Source organism: Suricata suricatta, chromosome 8 (assembly GCF_006229205.1).
Source record: "Suricata suricatta isolate VVHF042 chromosome 8, meerkat_22Aug2017_6uvM2_HiC, whole genome shotgun sequence".
Taxonomy (NCBI): Eukaryota; Metazoa; Chordata; class Mammalia; order Carnivora; family Herpestidae; genus Suricata; species Suricata suricatta.
In genome coordinates this window covers 87,995,554-88,016,657 of record NC_043707.1, presented here as the reverse complement: position 1 = coordinate 88,016,657, position 21,104 = coordinate 87,995,554, and the positions used below count along the sequence as shown (strand labels likewise).

At 35.9% G+C, this 21,104-nt stretch overlaps 1 protein-coding gene across 4 annotated transcripts in view; it reads right to left on the bottom strand.

Moving 5' to 3' along the window:
- C8H1orf141 (chromosome 8 C1orf141 homolog) overlaps nt 1-21,104 on the bottom strand; it is a 57,792-nt gene that overhangs the window by 20,320 nt on the left and 16,368 nt on the right. For all 4 annotated transcript variants that reach the window (XM_029949787.1, XM_029949791.1, XM_029949788.1 and 1 more), the window contains 2 exons: nt 11,438-11,535; nt 3,490-3,557 (listed from right to left, as the gene is read on the bottom strand). In XM_029949787.1, the coding sequence (XP_029805647.1) occupies nt 3,490-3,557; nt 11,438-11,535 (166 nt within the window). The remainder of the gene's footprint in view (nt 1-3,489; nt 3,558-11,437; nt 11,536-21,104) is intronic.

Here is a 21,104-nt window from a genome sequence, read left to right as displayed (position 1 = left end):
TCTTCTTAATAAAAACCCTCGAGAAAGTCGGGATATAAGGAACTTACTTAAACATTATTTATGAAAAGCCCACAGCTAATATCATCCTTAATGGGGAAAAACTGAGATCAGGAACACGACAGGGGTGTCCACTCTCACCACTGTTGTGTAACATAGTGCTGGAAGTCCTAGAATCAGCAATCAGACAACAACGACAACAACAACAACAACAAAATAAAATAAAAGGCATCATAATTGGCAAAGAAGAAGCCAAACTTTCACTTTTCACAGATGACATGATACTCTACATGGAAAACCCGATCAACTCCACCAGAAGCCTACTAGAACTGATCCATGAGTTCAATAAAGTCGCAGTGTACCAAATCAACATACAGAAATCGGTTGCATTTTTATACACCAATAATGAAGCAACAGAAAGAGAAATCAAGAAACTGATTCCATTCGCAATTGCACAAAAAACCATAAAACCTAGAAATAAACCTAACTAAAGATGTAAAAGTCCTGTATAATGAAAACTGTAGAAAACTTATGAAAGAAATTGAAGAAGACACAAATAAATGGAAAAACATTTCATGCTCATGGATTGGAAGAATAAACATTGTTAAAATGTCATTATTACCCAAAGCAATCTACACATTCAATGCAATTCCAATAAAAATTGCACCAGGATTCTTCTCAAAGTTAGAACAAACTATCCTAAAACTCATATGGAACAGAATGGGAACAGATAGTTGCAAATGGCATATCACATAAAGGGCTATTATCCAAAATCTACAAGGAACTCATCAAACTCCACATCTGAAAAACAAATAACCCAGTGAAGAAATGGGCAGAATACATAAACAGACACTTCTCCAAAGAGGACATCCAGATGGCCTACAGACACATGAAACGATGCTAAGCATCACTCATCATCAGGGAAATACAAATCAAAACCTCACTGAGATACCACCTCACGCTGGTCAGAGTGGCTAAAATGAACAAATCAAGAGATTATATATGCTGGTGAGGAAGTGGGGAAATGGGCACCCTCCTGTACTGTTGGTAGGAATGTAAACTGGTACAGCTGCTCTGAAAACAGTGTGGAGGTTCGTCAAAAAAGTTAACAACAGAACTCCCCTATGACCCAACAATAGCACTGCTAGCGATTTACCCACGGGATACAGAAGTGCTGATGCATAGGGGCACATGTGCCCCAATGTTCATAGCAGCACTGTCAACAGTAGCCAAATCATGGAAAGAGCCTAAATGTACATCACCTGATGAATGGATCAAGAAGATGTGGTTTATATATACAATGGAATACTACATGTCAATGAGAAAGAATGAAATCTTGCCATTTGTAGCAACGTGGATGGACCTCGAGGGTGTCATGCTAAGCGAAATAAGTCAGGCAGAGAAGGACAGATGTCATATGTTTGCAATCTTAAGTCTAACCAGAGAAACTTAACATAGGGTCATGGGGAGGGGAAGGGGGGAAAAAGAGTTAGGGAGAGGCAGGGAGGCAAATCATGAGAGATTCTTGAATACTAAAAAACTGAGGACTGAAGGGGGAGGGGAAAAGGAGGAGGGAGGTGATGGATGTGGAGGAGGGCACCTGTGGGGAAGAAAGAGCACTGGGTGTTATATGGAAACCAACTTGACAATAAACTATTTAAAAAAGGTGTGTAGAACAGTCAAGGTCTCAATATGAGGCAAACTAACATGTGGCATTATTTTTGAGTAACTAATAGAGAATAAGAAAAGAGAACATTTGTTTTTACATTTTACACATTGAGAAGGATTGTAATCTTAGCACATTACTTTATTGCACATTCTTTACAATGAATGTTTACAGTGTCATCATAACATAGATACTATTTATAGTTTTGAGTTTTAGAATTAACCTATAAACAAAACATGAGGGCTTAATCAGAGTTGTAAGACTGAATATAATTATTGACCTCAACAATACAAAAGTAAAGATATACCTTCCTGGAGAAGAATGTGTGGAAGAGAGTGGGAAAAAAGGACAGGACTGCTAAATTCTTCATTTTATAAACACGGGAATCAGGAGTTAGTGATTTAAGTTAATATAAAAGAAAAAATATTTAGATATGTTATTTATAGGTACAAAATTTAACAACAGAGGAAGCAAAAAAGTAACTATCAAAGATCCAGTAGGAAAAAATAGGGGAAGAGGTGAAATGTAGAGCAATATAAATAAGCTAATTCAAATATTATTACTGATTAATCAGTGGATAATATTTAATGTTGATAAGCAAAAGAAAATAGTAGTAGAAGCTCATTCTTTAAGATTAAGGAGTTAATCACAATGGGAATTAAACCCCCTCCAAAAGTTAAATATGGTTGCCTTTGAAAAGAGGAAATTAAAACAGGAAAATGGGATGGAAGTGCTTTGTGTTCTTATTAGACTTTCTGAATTATTTAATTTTTTAAAAGTCATAGGTATATTTTAACTTATTTTTTAAAAGTTAAAATGTTGCATATTTCACATAAGATGCTTGTAAATTTATTATTAGGAGTAAACTTGTGATGCTACCATATATATTTCTTGAAAGGTATTTATTAAATATGAACCTAAATAAAACATGTAGTTGAGGATAATACAAATATTCTGGACTGTGGATCCTGTAAATTTTCTTAAAAATTATAAAAGGTGGGAATATGCAACAAAAATTATGTCATTAATTATGGTCCAAAGTATGTATTTGTTTATGTTTCAGTTTCCATATTAGCATAATCAGGGTTAATAATAAATGAATACCTAAGAAACTCTCTTAAATGATTTTCCTTTTCTGATTCTCTGGTTAACTTCTCTCTCTAGTCTCCTAGATAAAACCTAATGAATAGTAGCCAAGACATGGTCAATGCTTAAGGCTAGTCAATTGCTTTTCAGGATGCCCATGAACCTCTTTACTCAAAAGTTTCTCAAGTACCAGTACTGTTGTCAAATCACTACACTGTACACCTAAAACTAATGTAACATTGTGTGTTATACTTCAATACTCCAATTATACTGCAATTTAAAAAAAGAATCAATACTGTTGGTTCCAAAGTTGTTTATGGTAATTGTGACTGTAATTATATAAGTTAAATAACCATAGCATGCTAAAAAAGAAATGGCCTTGATATAACTCAAAAGATTACAAATGGATGCATATTTTCATATTTTTAATTAAAATAAAATATTAAGTCATTTATGTATTTTTATGATGTCTTGTTTTAACTAATTTTATGATATCTGTCAATCCTTATCATATTCAAATAACTTCTGCAGTATGGACTGTCAAGCAAATAATATATTATTTTCTGTATTACCCCTTCACATAAAGTTTTACATAATATCAAAGATGAAATCACTTTAAAATTTTACACTTTGAATCCTAAAATACATGTGAATTTGGGATTCATAGAAGTATATATAAAATTGTTAGTTCTAATCTGAATTTCTACAAAGTAATTGTTAAGTAGAAAAATTAAGCCTACCTTAGCTGTATTCTTAAGATCAAGAAAAGTTCTAAAAGATCTTGAATTCAGTTTTTCTTTCAATGACTCTAAAGAAACAAATCCAAACATAAATGATACTCCTTACTATTTGTATACTTCTAATTTAACTATCAATAAACTATTTTTTTCTACTTCTAGTAAACTTTAGAAATGTAATCTGACATACTTAGGTGCTTACATACACATTATGTTTTCAGAGCTAAATATATTCTAGTGTAATTTGTTTAAAAAGGCAGTTCTATTAACAGAAATGATAACTTTTGATTATTTACTCCTGACTACTTATCAGAAACTATAGAGGTCATAACTATGACTTCAGACCACACAACAAAATTGTATGTTCTTGGGGAAAAATATGGATTTCTAAACAAAATGGAATCCTAGTTAAAGGAATCTTTTCATTAATTCCTTTGAGAAGAGAAATATTCCTCTCAGCCTGAATCCCCCTCAGTCTAATTATTTATTAATCTGGATTATCCTTTAAAGGATTTTCTTAAGGTAGATATGGTGTCAGGTCAAGCATACAGACTTTGGATTTAGTTGGCCTGGGACCAAAGTCTACTCTTTTGTCTGTAAGTCATATAGCCTTACATAAGTTATTTAACTTCCATGAGCCTGAGTTTTCTCATCTGTTAAGGGAAAATAATAGTACTTATCTTAGAAGAATGCTATGAGGAGGAAATGAAATAATACATGCATCAAGTGTAATAGTATCTGGCATTCATTCAATCAACAGTTATTTATTTATTACCTACTATATGCCAGCACTCATGTTAGACACTGTAATCGTGATGCATACATTTTAGTGGGTAAAATGGATAACAAAAAAGAGAAACAAAGGAATGAAAAATTACAAATAAAGATATATGCTATAACAGAAATAGATTTTGGTGAGGGAGAAAAAAGGGAGGTATATTTTAGATAGGGTCATTGCTATAGACTGAATATATTCTTCCCAAAATTTATATGTTGAAGTACTAATCCTGAATGTGATGCTATTTGGAGGTGAGGCCTTTGGGACATATTTAAGTTTATATGAGGTAATGAAAGTGAAGCCCCCTTTAATATCCTTATAAGAAAAAAAATAAGAGAGAGAGAATCTCTCTCTCCATCTCTCCATCTCATCTCCATGGATACAGGGGGATTATACCAAACATTTAAAGAAGAGTTAACACCTATTCTTTTGAAGCTGTTCCAAAAAATAGAAATGGAAGAAAACTTCCAAACTCTTTCTATGAAGCCAGCATTACCTTGATTCCAAAACCAAAGACCCCACTAAAAAGAAGAACTATAGACCAATTTCCCTGATGAACCTGGATGCAAAAAACCTCAACAAGATATTAGCCAACCAGATCCAACAATACATTTACAAAGTTATTCACCATAACCAAGTGGAATTTATACTTGGGATGCAGGGCTGGTTCAATAGCCACAAAACAATCAAAGTGATACATCACATTAATAAAAGAAATGACAAAAGCCACATGATCCTCTCAATAGATTCAGAGAAACCATTTGACAAAATACAGCATCTTTCTTGATAAAAATCCTCAAGAAAGTAGAAACAGAAGGATCATACCTTGAGATCATAAACATCGTATATGAAAGACACAACACTAATATCATCCTCACTTGGGAAAAACAGAGCTTTCCCCCAAAGGTCAGGAACAAGACAGGATGTCCACCCTCACCACTGTTATTCAACATACTACTGGAAGTCTTAGCCTAAGCAATCAGAAAACAGGAAGAAATAAAAGGCATTCATATTGGCCAGAAGGAGGTCAAACTTTCCCCATTGGTAGGTAGATGACATGATATCCTATATGCAAAACCCAAAAGATTCCACCAAAAAGCTTTTAGAACTGATCCATGAATTCAGCAAAGTCACAGGATATAAAATCAATGTATAGAAATAGGTTGCATGCCTATACACTAATAATGAAGCAACAGAAAGAGAAATCAAGAAATTAATCCCACTTACAATTGCACCAAAACCCATAAAATACCTAGGGATAAATCTAATCAGAGAGGCGAAAAATCTATACACTGAAAATTATAGAAAGTTTATGAAAGAAATTGAAGAAGACACAAAAAAATGGAAAAACATTACATGCTCATGAATTAGAAGAACAAATACTGTTAAAGTGTTGATACTGCCCAAAGCAATCTACACATTCAATGCAATACCTATCAAAAGAACATCAGCATTCTTCACAGAGCTAGAACAAACAATTCTAAAATTTGTATGGAACCAGAAATGACCCCAAATAGCCAAAGCAATCCTGAAAAAGAAAACCAAAGCTGGAGGCATCACAATCCCGGACTTCAAGCTGTATTACAAAGTTGTAATCATTAAGACGGTATGGTACTGGCACAAAAACAGACACTCAAATCAATGGGACAGAATGGAGAACTCAGAAATGGACCCACAAACATATGGCCAACTAATCTTTGAAAAATCAGGAAAGAATATCCAATGGAATAAAGACAGTCTCTTCAGCAAGTGGTGCTGGGAAAACTTGACAGCAACATGTAGAAAAATGAACCTGAACCACTTTCTTACACCATACACAAAAATAAACTCCATCTGGCTGAAAGACCTAACATAAGACAGGAAGCCATAAAAATCCTTGAGGAGAAAGCAGGCAAAACCTTGGATGCAGCAACTTCTGTTTCAATAGGTTTCCAGAGGCTAGGGAAACAAAAGCAAAAATGAATATTGGGACCTCATCAAAATAAAAAGCTTCTGCACAGTGAAGGAAACATCAGCAAAACTAAAAGGCAACCAACAGAATGGGAGAAGATATTTGCAAACAACATATCAGATAAAGGGTAGGTATCCAAAATCTATAAAGAACTTATCAAACTCAACACCCCAAAAGCAAACAATCCAGTGAAGAAATGGACAAAAGACATGAATAGTCACTTCTCCAAAGAAGATATCCAGATGGCCAACAGACAGATGAAAAAATGCTCAACATCACTCATTATCAGGGAAATACAAATCAAAACCACAATGAGATACCACCTCACACTTGTCAAAATGGTTAACATTAACAACTCAGGCACAACAGATGTTGGTGAGAATGCAGAGAATGAGGAACACTTTTGCAGTGCTGGTGGAAATGCAAACCTGTGCAGTCACTCTGGAAAACAGTATGGAGGTTCCTCAAAAAATTAAAAATAGAACTACCCTATGACCCAGCAAATGCACTACTAGGTATTTATACAAGGGATACAGGTATGCTGTTTTTAAGGGAATGCTGTTTCAAATGTTTATAGCAGCACTATCAACAATAGCTAAAGCATGGAAAGAGCCCAAATGTCCATTGATGTATGAGTGGATAAAGAAGATGTGGTGTGTGTATATATATGTATACACACACACACACACACATATACATATATATATATATATATATATATACATACACACACAATGGAGTATTACTTGGCAATCAAAATGAATGAAATCTTGCCATTTGCAACAATGTGGATGGAACTAGAAGGTATTATGCTAAGTAAAATTAGTCAGAGAAAGACAAATATATGACTTCACTCATATGAGGACTTCAAGATACAAAACAGTGAACATAGGGAAGGGAAGCAAAAATAATATAAAAACAAGGAGAAGGACAAAACATAAGAGACATGGAGAACAAACAGAGGGTTGCTGGAGGGGTTGGGGGCAGAGGGATGGGCTAAATGGGTAAGCGGCATTAAGGAATCTACTGCTAAAATCATTGTTGCACCACATGCTAAGTAACTTGGATGTAAGTTTAAAAATAAATAAATTATTTTTTAAAAAAGAGAACACTAAGAGTTGGGTAGGATGACTATTTGATAAGGAAATTGATATGGGTGTGAATCACAGATCTTATCAGTTATTCCAGTAGTGACACTGTCAGTTTGAACTGAAGGGGATGTAGATAGGAGCCTGTTGGACTTCTTGGGTTTTATAGGATAGAACCACACAGAGCTATTCACTAAAAATATGCTATTCTTCAAGACAGGGAAAGAATAACCAGAACTGCCTCTTTAGTTTCAAATGGAGTTATTATTGTCTCAGTTTCAAGAGGCCAAACAGTCTCCACTCAACACCTTTGGGGTAGGGCATCCCAGAATCTTGCAGGGATGACCCCTACCTGGCACACTGTAGGGCCTGGAACTCTGCCCCAATGGGACCAGAAGGCAGAGTGTGGAGATGAAGGGAATTATTCTTGAGTCTTAAAAGTCTTATGAAGTTTACTTTGCTAAGTTTTAGACTTGCTCGGGACCCATCAACCCTTCTTTCTTTTTATTTCTCCCTTTTGGAAAGAGAATGCCTATCCTGTGCCTGTCTGGCTTTGCATTTTGGAAGCACATATACTGTTTGATTCCAGAGGTTCACGGGTAGAGAGGAATTTTGGATCAGGATGAATCACAGCTTGAGTCTCACCTATATCTGATTTATATAATATTTAAATAAGATTTTGAATTTTAACAATAACATAGAATTCAGACATCAATAAAATAATTTAAGTGTCCTAAAATTCTTTTATTGTCCAGAATGAGGGTAATAATAGATTTTGAAAGATTACTTGTTGTAATTTCTAGAGTAATCATTTAAAGAATAGAAACAGAGTATATAACTTCCAAATTAATAAAGGGGTAAAGTAAAACTTAAAAAAATTCTACAGAAAACATGAGAGGAAAGAGAAAAGCATAAAATCCAACAGGGCAATGAAAGAACAAAATTAAATGGCAAAATTAAATCCAAAAAAAATCAGTAATTACATGAAGTGTAAATGGACTCAATGCTCCATTTCAAAGACAAAGATTACAATCGATTTTTTAATTTCATAGTATGATGTTTATGAGAGGAAAATTCAGATTACAATGTTACAAGAAGGTAATAAAATATTGAAAAAAGATATACCATGCAACAGTAACCAATGAAAGCTGGACAACTACAGCAATATTGGATAGTAAGACAACCATTTTATAATGAAAAAGGTTCAATTCACTAGAAATATAGCAATTCTAAATATTAATGTAATTGATAACATGACCTAAACTATATTAAAAATTTATAAGGCAAAATTTGACACTACAAGGGAAAATACAAATCTGAAATTTCTCACTGACAGAACACACAGAAAAATCAATAAAGATACAAAAGAGATGAAAAATAGAGTGAACAAATTTGACCTAAGAGACATATACAGAACACTATACTCAACTATTATAGAATATATGTTATTTTCAAGCACATAGAGTATTTACAACAATTAACCAAATATTGAGTGATAACACATGTTAATTAATTACACAGAACTGAAACCATATGGAGTATATCCTCAACCATGTAATTCTGCTAAAAAGCTATAGTCAAAAGATAATTAGAAAAACTTCAAATATTTTGAATGAAGACATATGCTTCTAAATAACTAATGGGACAGAGAAAAAAATCATAATGGAAAATAGAAAAATAGCCATGATATTCTTGGAGAACAAAGTTGGAAGACTTGCTCTACCAGATTCAAGGGTTATTTTAAGCTACATAAATCAATGTGGTATGGTGTTAATGAACAAATAGACAAATAATGAAATAGAACAAACGCCCCAGAGCAAAGAGCCCAGAGCATTAGGGAAAGAATACCTTTTTATTTTTTATTATTTTTTAAATGTTTATTTTTGAGAGATAAAGAGTGTAAGTGGGGTAGGGGCAGAGAGAGGGAGACACAGAATCTGAAGAAGGCTATAGGCACTGAACTGTTCGCATAGAGCCTGACACAGGGCTGGAACTCACAAACCATGAGATCATGACCTGAGCCTAAGTTGGACACTTAACTGAGCCACCCAGGTGCTGCAAGCATAGCCTTTTAAATAGCATGCTCAGATAACTGTATATCCACATGAAAAAACTAAATTTGTCCCTTATCTCACTAAAAATTTAATCCCAGGTAGACTTTAGGCCTAAATATAGAAAGAAGAACTAAAGTCTTTTACAAGATAAATAGGAGAAGGTCTTCATCATCACAAAGGAGGGAACAATTTCTTAAATATGGCTCAAAACATCCTAATCAAATGGTGGAAGGTTTGGTATCTTTCACTTTATTAAAGTGAAAGTTTCTCTTCATCAAAAAGACATCATAGAGTGAATAAAAGAGAAAAGAAAATATTCACAACACAGAAAACCAACAAAAAACTAGTCACCAAAATATATAGAGAAATTAATGAGAAAAGGACAAAAACCTACTTTTAAAATGAGCTAAGACTTGGATGATTTCCAAAAGTATAAATTTACTTGATCAATAGTTTTGTGAAGAAGTTCTTAAACTTACTAGTAATCATAGAAATGCAAATTAAGACATAATGATATATTATTACATACCTGGTAGATTGCTAAAATAAAAATCTAGCAGTTCTTAATCTTAGGAAGAAAGCAGAACAAAAAATTTCTCCCAAATTTGACGGGAGTATAAATCAGTACAAATACATTGGAGAGTTTGTCAGTATTTATACAGTTGAAGATAAGTATACTTGGCAATATAAATCCTGGATATATACTCTCAAAAAATTCTTACACATATGCAGCAGAATGTGTAAACAAGAATGTTCATTTCATCATCGTAATGGTTGACAAACTAAAAACTTAAAATTTCAACAGTAGAATAGATCAGTTGTGATATACGGTTGATCCTTGAATAACATAGGTTTGTACTGCATGAATCCACTTTACATATGGATATTTTGATAGTACAGCACTGTAAATGTATTTTATCTTTATGATTCTCTTAATAACATTTTCTTTAGCTTACTTTATTATAAGAAGATAGCATATAATACATACAAATACAAAATATGTATTTATATTATTAGAAAGGTTTCTGGTCAACAATAGGCTAACAGTTGTTAAGTTTGGGGGGAATTACAAGTTATATGTGGATTTTTGACTGTGCTTTGGTGTCAGTGCCCCTAACCATCCTGTTGTTTAAGAGTCAACTGTACAGTATTTTAATGATGGAGAAGATAAATTAAGAATTAAGAGACTGAGGAGTGAAATAGCAGGAAAACAAGAGACATGGGTTCCAAAACCCCAAACAGGAGAGGTTTAAGGAGGAAGGAATGATTGACCAACTATACTCATTATTGAAAAGTGGAAGAAAATAAAAACCGAAAACTATTATTTGGATTTAGCAAATGAGATTGATCAGTAGAAATGGTGGAGACAGAATCCAGACAGGAGTTGTTTGAAGTTTGAACAAAAGCAGAAATAGAGACAGTGTACATAAACAAATCCTTTGAGAATTTAGATGATGAAGAGTATCAGAGAAATGAGACAGTATGGGCAATGTGGAGTGAAGGAGCCTTACTCAGTCAAAGGGGTCAATGAGAATGATGCAATCGAATGGTTTTTTGATAATTTCAGAGAAAGAAAAAAAAAACAGCAACACAAAACACTCAAATTCTCTAAAGATTGGCACTGCTTGTTCCTAGCTTACAAATTCCTTAATGTTCTAAGAAAATATGTTCCTTTACAGTTTTGGTAAAGTAAGTTTTTATTAAGCAAAATGTCAATACTTGATTGATTTCTTTTTTTTAATAATAAACTCCTAGGGTTGAGTTTAAAGGAAACTCAGATGTATTCTTTCAAGAAAAATAAATATATAAACAAAAATATATTCTTAATTTGTGAATTGTATAAATTGTCCATTCTGATATTTAGCATCTCTGTCTCTTAGGAAATTCTTCTTTATAGCTCACTGAAATCTTTCACACTGCAGTTATACACCATATACTTTCAAGATAATTCTTTCAACAGAGACATCAATGGTCAAGAACTTTTAAGATATACATTAATAAATAATAAAGTACATAATAAAAAGCAAAATCACTCATTAATAAGTTAAAAGAGAAGTAAATATGTTACACAGAGCATTACCTATTGACTTCCTTTCTTGATTTTTTATATTTGTTGGTACAAAGTGTGGTACAAAATCACTCTTTGTAGGTTCAGGCTCATTTTTTAAAAAGACATATCTAGAAAAAATAAAATTAACATAAGTTAAAATAAATAGAAAAATCTACAAAACTAATCTAAAAAATAAATTTTGAGAAATGTGGTGAAGTCCTAGTTACATAGATTAGATGTTGTATTAATACTATTATAGTACAAAGTGTAAAAGGTTAGTACTAATCCAGAGATGAAAGTATTAGGTATAATCCCTTGAAGTAGAGACAGATAGAAAGCTACTGTTGTCATAGGACTGAGGACACTCTAAGAAATTATAGTTTATAAGCTGATTAATCGTTTCTAAAGATATGCTGGAAATTCATTAAATGAGATATTGGGGACTTTGTCTGACATGAGTCAAAGTGGTGGGACCCAGAGTTAGGGTCAGTTCAGATACCAAAATAATATACCAGATAGGATCACAACGTTTACTTATTATAAGAGAAATTTTCTCCACTAAATCCTTTGACTACTGATGGTATGTACTAAAGTTAATAGTATTATATAATTCATGATATTTCTGACCTCTAAGCACTGGAATAATCCATGACTCAGTCTTCTGATCTCAAACACTCACCCTCGGTTGATATCTAATCTAATATCTTCACATATTATCTAAAGGCTCATGTCCCTGAGATTTATAAATCCAGGCCCTCACTTTTCCCTGAGCTCCAGGTTTATATATCCAACTGCTACATGACTTCTGCACTTAGGTATATCATAGGCATCTCAAATTTTAACACATTCAAAACCAAATCCTTGCGCCCACTTCCTTCCCAATCTTTGAGGCTTTCCCATCTCCATTCAACCAAAGACCTAGGCCAAACACTTGGCAATGTCTCTGATTTCTTCTCTCACTCCTCAGTCCCAACTGTTGGTAAACCTCACTGGATCTTTCTTTGAAATAAACCCCAAATCCAACTACTTCTTTCCTTGTTACTTCTACCCAAGTCCAAGACACTTCATCTCCTATCTGAGCTACTTGCAGGTGTCTCTTGCCTTCTGTCTACTTTCTCAGCTATCACTCATCCCCTACAGTCTATTCCCAAAGTGACCATGGTGGCATCTGTAAAATATAAATGTGATTGTCATTTCCTTCCAAATGTTTCCTACTGGACTCAAATAAAGTTCAAAATTCTTACTCCAAGAATATTCCCCAGCTACTGCCAAGGGTTATTACCTTAAGTTATAAGAAGGCATTTTGTAAGACTCTGCTCAATTTCAATCTCTCCAAAAAGGTGGGGTGGGGTTTTTTTTTTTGCCTTTTTCTCTATTTAAAATAGTAACCTTATCAATCTTAATTCCTTTAATTTACTATCATTTTCTTCATAGTATTTATCACTAATGTCTTTCTCTCCCTTTCTCAGGATCAAGAACCCTAAAGGATTCTCCACCCTGGGTGCCAATATGTCTTGCTCCCTCACTCAGTCGCACGTTGAGGCACCAATATGTCTTGTCCCGCCCTGGCCAGAAGGGCGGAGAATCGTCGCCGGGTTCTTTTCCTGAAGGAGGGAGAGAAAACAGGGCAGGAAGGGGGACACACAGAGAGTAAAGACAACACACACTTTCGATCAAGCCTCTTCTTTATTGAGAAAACACCCTATCTTATAAAGGTTTCAAGGTGGGAAAACAAGGCAGCTGACCTAGGTCAGTTGCTAGGAAACAGGGTTAAGGGATTAAGACTGGAGTAAAAGAGGAACCAGACTAAAGTGTTTTAGCACAGCACCTGAGGGGCTGATACTACCCTGCCTACAGGCAATTGATCTTTGTTCTTCTGGCTTCTCCTCTGACAGGGAGTGGCGCTCCCCTGCCTATTTTGCAACTCTCCACAGGGAGTGACATATCCGGCTAGCAAATGGCCAAGCAGCTGAAATCTTTGCGGCTCCCAACACTAATGGATTTACATTAAATATTCATTTGTTCATTTAGTTTGTTATCTGTCTCTCCACCTAATCCTAAAATGTAAATTGAGGGTGGATTTTGTTCACTCTTGTACTCAGCACCTAGTACAGTGACTGGCACATAGTACCTGTGCAATAAACATCTGAGGAGTGTACAAATTGTCCTGGTAAATTTTTATTAAACTTTCTTATAATCTTCTAATTTCCAACAAGACTTTAGTTTATTCTCTTTGGATTTTTCAGTAAACATTCATTTAATCTGCATAAAACATTTTATCTATTCCTTTTAAAACATGTATATGTTTATCATATATTCTTATCTAATATCATTGGAAAGCACTTCTAGAATAGTATAGTATACTGGTTAGAATGAGCATCCTTTTGCTTCTAATTTAATTGGGAATGTGTCAAGGGTTCTATTCTAAGCATGAAATTGGCTATATAGTTTTGTTAAGGAGTAATTTTTTAATCTTTATCTTATGAAGGTATTTTTCAAATGCATTTACAGAATATATAGAGATGCTTGGATATGGATTTCCTTATGGTGAACCAAAGAGTGTGGAGTTTGGAGTTGGAACTTACTTTGCATCTTGACTCTATGTGAAGTTCCTCAGAATACTGATATTTTTTAATCTGTCCTTCACAGGCCAAATGCAGTAATAGCTTACCTTATAGGGTTAGTATAAGAATTATGTAAAATAAAGTTTAGAAGTTGCTTAACAAAATGTTTGGGACATAGGAAGAGGTCAAATTTCAGTTCAGTTGCTTTATCCTTAGCTGGGTTGGTTTATAAGATTCATTATACACAAACTCTGTCCTCAACTGATATTGACTTTCTTTTCTAGTTTATATAGTCTCTTGTCATATTGTTTTAAAACTTTATTATATGGATTAATTTTAAGGATTTAGTTGACTAATAATTAATATATAAATCCTGCTGCCCAGAGGCAGTTGGCTTATGGGTTAGATAAATGGGGTATATAAATAGAGTCCTTTTAAGCTCATGGACCTGGATAAGGGTGTTCTCTTCCTTATTGAATAATGAGCCTAATGTATTTTACCACTCAGTTTGCAAAGGAAGGGAAAGAGGGTGGTCACAGTTTCTGTCATTCTAGCTTTTTCTCTAAGAATAGGTGTGGAAGGTCTGAGATTTAACACTACTTATAAGCTAACAATTTAGGCTGGCACAGTTTCATCTATGCTCATGAAGAAGTAGACTGCTGGGTCAGAGACAAAGGCCTACTTATTACTCACTGTGATAGGAATAGCATTTTCTGTGTCAGTCCTCTGAGCCTCAATTCCACAAGACAACAAGCAGAGGACAGATGACTTCTGCACACAAGCAAGTTATTACAAGAGTGGAGCTTACAGAATGCAAATCTTTCATAATGAAGAGTAATATACCTGCTCTTGCTCAAAGGAAAGCACTACCTCTTTCAAGGCTGTTTTTTTATACAAAAAACCCTTGAGAAACTAGGAACAACGTAACCACCGCCTCTGCTTACAAGATGTACAGAAATACAAGAGATCAATGGAACATTTTCCCCAAGAGTAGGAAGAAGAAATGGGAGGATAAGAGCCTAAGAGTAAGAACTGAGCTCCTCACACTATGCTCTCATATATGAATAAAATTTTAATTATCAGTTTAATGGTTTAATTTATTAGCATAAAGTCATAAATCGGTTTTTATAAGTTATATTGGTTTTGAGCTGCTTATATATTTTCAAATCATCCACCTTCATTCACTCTTTTATGGTATTACATTTAGAAAAATCCCCTGTGAAATTATATCCTGTTTCAGTTGAGTTAAAGGGAATATAGGTAAAGGCCTTGACTTTGTGGTGCATGAACTGGAGTTAAAGGAAGCGTGCGGCACATCCATTGAATGGATATGAAATGGCACTGGCACACAAAGGGAAGAAACCCAAGAGCAGGGCACAGCTCAGATGGAAACATCAGGATTGCTTTAAAAGCTAGCTTTTCCCAATTAGGAATCTGTTATGGATAACTTCCCTGGTAATGCTTTGGAATATTTTATGTTTTTACAGAACAGCCACTCTGAGACAGAAGTCCAGAGTGGTACCATGGGATGATTTCAAATACCTTTTTTTTTTTTTGTCATAAAGACATCTAGTTTGGATCTTTATTTTACTTACATTTGATTTTATCTTGGATAAAATATTTCTCCAGGTAACTTTCTCAGAAAGAATATATAGGTGGATTACCTTCTAAAGTTTTTCACATCCAAAAATTTCTTTTTGTTCTCATATATAAATGATGATTCATCTAAATAGAGGATTGCTGGATTGCCATTCTGTTCAAAAGTTTAAAATTATTTATTGTTTTCTAGCCTCAGGGATGCAGATAAGACATATGAAACTGATTTGACTTCCTTTCCTTTGTAATAAACCAATATTTTTCTGCATTTGGACTTAAATAATCTTACTGTAAATCTAGCAGTTGGTAACCCTTTTGATCTGAAAATTCAAGTCCATTTTCAAAAACACATCATGTTTTCCCTAGTATTTCTTTATTTCCTTACCATGTTTCTTACTTTCCTGGTTTATGTATTAAGTATATATTTACAGGTTGAATATCTTGAAATCTTACTACGTATCTCTTTTCAATCTGATTTCTATTTTATTTTTTGTATTTTCTTAAGATTTTGCTTCTATTTGATCTTCTAGACTATCAATCCAGTTTTTTTAAATTTTTATTTTTTGAGAGAGAGAGAGAGAGACAGCGTGAGCAGGGGAGGGTCAGAGAGAATGGGAGACACAGAATCCAAAGACAGGCTCCAGGCTCTGAGCTGTCAGCACAGAGCCTGACGTGGGGCTCAAACCCACGAACTGCGAGATCATGACCTGAGCTGAAGCCAGACACTCAACCGACTGAGCCACTCAGTCACCCCAATCCAGTTTTTATCTGTATTCTATTTTTAGTTTCCTACTCAATTTTTGTCCAGAAATAATTTTAAATCCCTTTTTCTCTTATTATTTCTGTTCTTAAGATACATGTTTTCCTAAGTTCCCTTCTGTTTCTTCCATTATCTGCCTCATTATGGGTCACTTGTTTTGATGGTCTTTATCTCCCTCCTTCATATGAGTCCCCTTAAATGACCTGGGATTTCTCTTTGACCTCTCATTTCAGGGAGTGTGAGTTCCCTCAGCATGTATAAAGGTCAGGCTACTTGAAACTCAGGTAATATCAGTCAGTGAGAGGTAAGGTTCTTTTGCAGAGTATCAGTGGCAAACAAGCTGTCATAGGAGGTCTCTTGATCAAGGGAATGACAAATGAAGGGGCCCTTAGAAATGTTTCTTAAATTTCTAGATGTACATTAGAATCATCTAGAGTGCTCTGAAAAAACACCAATGCCCACACTTCCCCATAGTTAAATCATGATCTCTAGGCAGGGCTCAGCATATTTTCCAAAAAGCTCTCAGGTGGGCAGTCACTGTAAAAAGGCCCTGCTCTAGAATGTTAGGTTTCTCCAGGTATGAGCAATAATGAGTCCTCTTCCAGCTACAGAGAAGAGGAAGTGTTCAGCCCAGTCGTGAACCTCTCTCCACAGAGCACTGAAGTTGAGACTGTTACCTTCCCAGAATCCTCATGGGGCCTTGAAGGAGCCTGTGCCTACATAACTGAGAAATGGTGTGGGCAGCAGGAATGAGGCATGAATCTCTGCTACCACTCGATAAAAGCCTCCGTCTTATCTATCCTTCCTGTTCCCAGCCCACCCCACCCTACTTACCTAATAACTCGTATTTTACCTAAGATTTTTTTATATAAACATTTTTTTAAATTTTTTTATGTCTTTTTTATTTATTTTTGAGAGACAGAGAGAGACAGCGCGAGCAGGGGAGGGTCAGAGAGAGAGGGAGACACAGAATCCAAAGCAGGCTCCAAGCTCTGAGCTAGCTGTCAACACAGAGCCCGACGCGGGGCTCGAACCCACGAACTGTGAGATCATGACCTGAGCCGAAGCCGGCCGCTTAACCGACTGAGCCACCCAGGCGCCCCTACCTAAGATTTTAGAAATAATTGCCATATGTAAATATGACTTGTGACTCTCATTACTATCTTATTTTTAATTATTAAAATACATGACTGTATATTTCAAAAATACAGCACATTTGTTTTTTATTTTTTTAGTATTGATTTCAAAAGTAGAACCCAGTGATTCACATTAACATATAACACCCAATGCTCATCACAAGTGCCCATCCCCCACCCAACGCTTCTACAGCAATCCTCAGTTTGTTCTCTGTATTTAAGAGTCTCTTATGGTTTTACTCGCTCTCTATTTTTATCTTATTTTTCCTTCCCTTCCCCTATGTTTAATACAGCTTATATTTTTATTGCTGGGTTTTGTTTTTGTTTTGTTCTTTTCTGAGTGCCTATTGTATGTTGGGGAATTTTAAACTCTTCACACATTTCAATATATTTAACCTGCAAAACAACCCTATAGCATACATACTATCATTATCCACACTGTAAATATGTCGGCTACATGTCTATCCTGGAGTGACAGACAACGACTATACAGGAGAAATAAAAATTGTGGCCTCCTCCCCTCAGGAGATTACCACAGTACCCTCAGGACAGCCCATCGCGCAGTTACTTCTGCTGCCTCTTCCTGCTGCTGACAACTCGTTTAAAAACTCAAGCCGAGAAGCCCAAGGGTCTGGCTCCTCTGATGCTTATTGGGTACAGCCTGTTAACTCCCAAAAACCCATGCTTACACTCTGGCTTGATGGCAAAGAATTTCAAGGCCTAATAGACACAGAAGCAGACGTCACCATTATTAAAAAAGAGGCCTGGCCTTCACAATGGCCCTTATCCCCTACCTTAACCAACCAACCTTAAAGGCATAGGGCAGAGTAAAAACCCGGAAAAGAGTACAAAATTACTGCGCTGGCAGGATGCAGAAGGAAATCAGGGAGACATTCGACCTTATGTTATTCAAGGATTACCTGTTAATTTGTGGGGGCGAGACCTTTTATATCAAATGGGTATCATTATATGTAGGCCTAATGATTTGGTTACAGCACAGATGTTAACTCAGGGATTTAAGCTGGAAAAGAGACTTAGAAAAAATGAAGATAAAATTACCCAACCTATTGAGGTACATAATAACCATCAAAAAAGGGATTTTGAAAATTTAACCTAGTGGCCATTGACATTCCTGTGCCCCAAGCAAATAAGATCACTTGGAAGTCTGATGACCCTGTGTGGGTTGATCAATGGCCTCTATCTACTGAAAAGCTACAAGCAGCACATCAGCTGGTACAGGAGCAATTGGCTGCTGGACGCTTAGTGGTAAGTAAGTCCCCATGGAATACACCTATATTCGTCATAAAAAAGAAATCAGGTAAATGGAGATTGTTACAGGACCTTAGGACAGTAAACAGTACTATAGTTCTAATGGGAAAACTCCAGCCAGGGCTTCCCTCTCCTGTGGCTATACCTCTAGTGTATTATAAAGTTGTCATAGACCTTAAAGACTGTTTCTTTACCATCCCCCTCCACCCTGATGACCAAGAGCGATTCGCCTTTAGCGTGCCCTCTGCTAATCTTAAAGAGCCCATGATAAGATACCAATGGAAGGTTTTACCTCAGGGCATGGCTAATAGCCCTACCTTATGTCAAAGTTTTGTGGCAAATGCCATTCAAAAGGTACGCGATGATTGGAGGGAAATATATATTGTACATTATATGGCTGACATTCTTCTGGCAGGGAGAGACGGGCAGCAGGTGCTGAAATGTTTTGATGATTTACAATCGTCCCTACAGGCTCACGGGCTGCAAATAGCCCCTGAAAAGGTGCAGTTACAAGACCCTTACACTTACCTGGGTTTTCAGATTTCAGGAGCCCATGTAACTACTCAAAAATTGGAACTCAGGTTGGACACTCTACGGACACTCCACGATTTCCAAAAATTACTAGGAAATATAAACTGGGTTAGGCCTTATCTTTGACTCACCACTGGACAGCTCAAACCTTTGTTTGACATGCTCCAGGGGAACCCAGACCCCAAATCTTCGAAATCTCTCACTAATAAGGCCCGTCAAGCATTAAAAATTGTGGAGGAAGCCATCCACTCCCAGTTTGTCGCTGCCATAGATTATGATCAACCCCTCTTGCTTATTATTTGCAATACCTCTTTTACTCCTACAGCAGTTTTCTGGCAAAATAGTCCCATTATGTGGGTGCATCTTCCCTCCTCACCTGCAAAGGTCATCTATCCTTACTATCTGGCTGTGGCTGACCTCATTGCTCTAGGAAGAGAACAAAGTGTGAAGTACTCTGGCAAGGAGCCTGACTCCATCATACAGCCCTATTCAAAAGGTGAGCTTCACCGGCTTTTTCGGACTACTGATTGCTGGCCTATTGCATGTGCTTCTTTTTCAGGTAAGATAGACAATCACTATCCATCTGATAAACTCCTACATTTCCTTAAAAATCAGGAATTTATATTCCCAACAAAAACCTCCCAACAGCCCCTATCACAGGCCTTAGTAGTTTTTACTGATGGATCCTCTACTGGCGCTGCGGCTTATACTTTTAAGGATCAGGTCATAAGTTTTTCCACCCCGTCTACTTCTGCTCAACTTGTGGAACTGCACACAGTTATTGCAGTCTTTTCTGCTTTTCATGATAGACCTTTTAATCTATACACAGACAGGGCTTATGTAGCTAACTCTGTACCCTTATTAGAAACTGCAGCCCAAATTAGACAGAGTTCAGGGGCCGCTCCTCTTTTTATACAACTTCAGTCTTTAATTCATAAAAGAAAAGATCCTTTCTTCATTGGTCATTTAAGGGCTCACACTGGCCTTCCAGGCTCGCTGTCCTTAGGTAAGCAAAAGGCTGATTTAGCCACTAAAGGAATCTATAATACCACACTTCCCCAGGATACAGGAGTAGAAGCAGCCTCTAGAGCTCACGCTACCCATCATCTCAGTGCCCACAGTGCCCGCACCTTAAGAATCATGTTTAAGATTTCCCATGAGCAGGCACGACAAATAGTAAAACAGTGTCCCTCTTGTGTTGTGCATTTACCTTTTCCTCATTTGGGAGTAAATCCTCAAGGACTAGTGCCCAATGCCATCTGGCAAATGGATGTAACACACATTTTAGAGTTTGGAAATCTGAAGTATGTTCATGTGAGTATTGATACCTACAGTGGTTTCCTATATGCTACTTTACAAACTGGAGAAGCAGGAAGGCACATCGTAGCACACATGCTTTCTGCCATATCAGTGTTGGGAATTCCAAAACAAGTAAAAACTGACAATGGACCAGGATATACGGGAACCGTGTTCTCTAAATTTTGTCAACAGTTACACATTAAACACATCACTGGAATTCCTTATAATCCACAAGGACAAGGTATAGTAGAACAGGCACATCTATCTTTAAAAAATACCCTTGATGAAATAAAAGCAGGGGACTGGTACCCCGTCAAGGGATCTCCCAGGAATCTTTTGCACCATGCACTGTTTATTTTAAATTTCTTAACTTTGGATAAAGAAACTGGCAAAATGAAACACAAAAAACTTTTGCTACCGTGCTTTGGAAAGATCCTTTGGATAACAAGTGGCATGGTCCAGACCCAGTTTTAATCTGGGGACGAGGTTCAGTTTGCATTTACTAACAAAAAACAGATGCAGCCAGATGGTTGCCAGAGAGA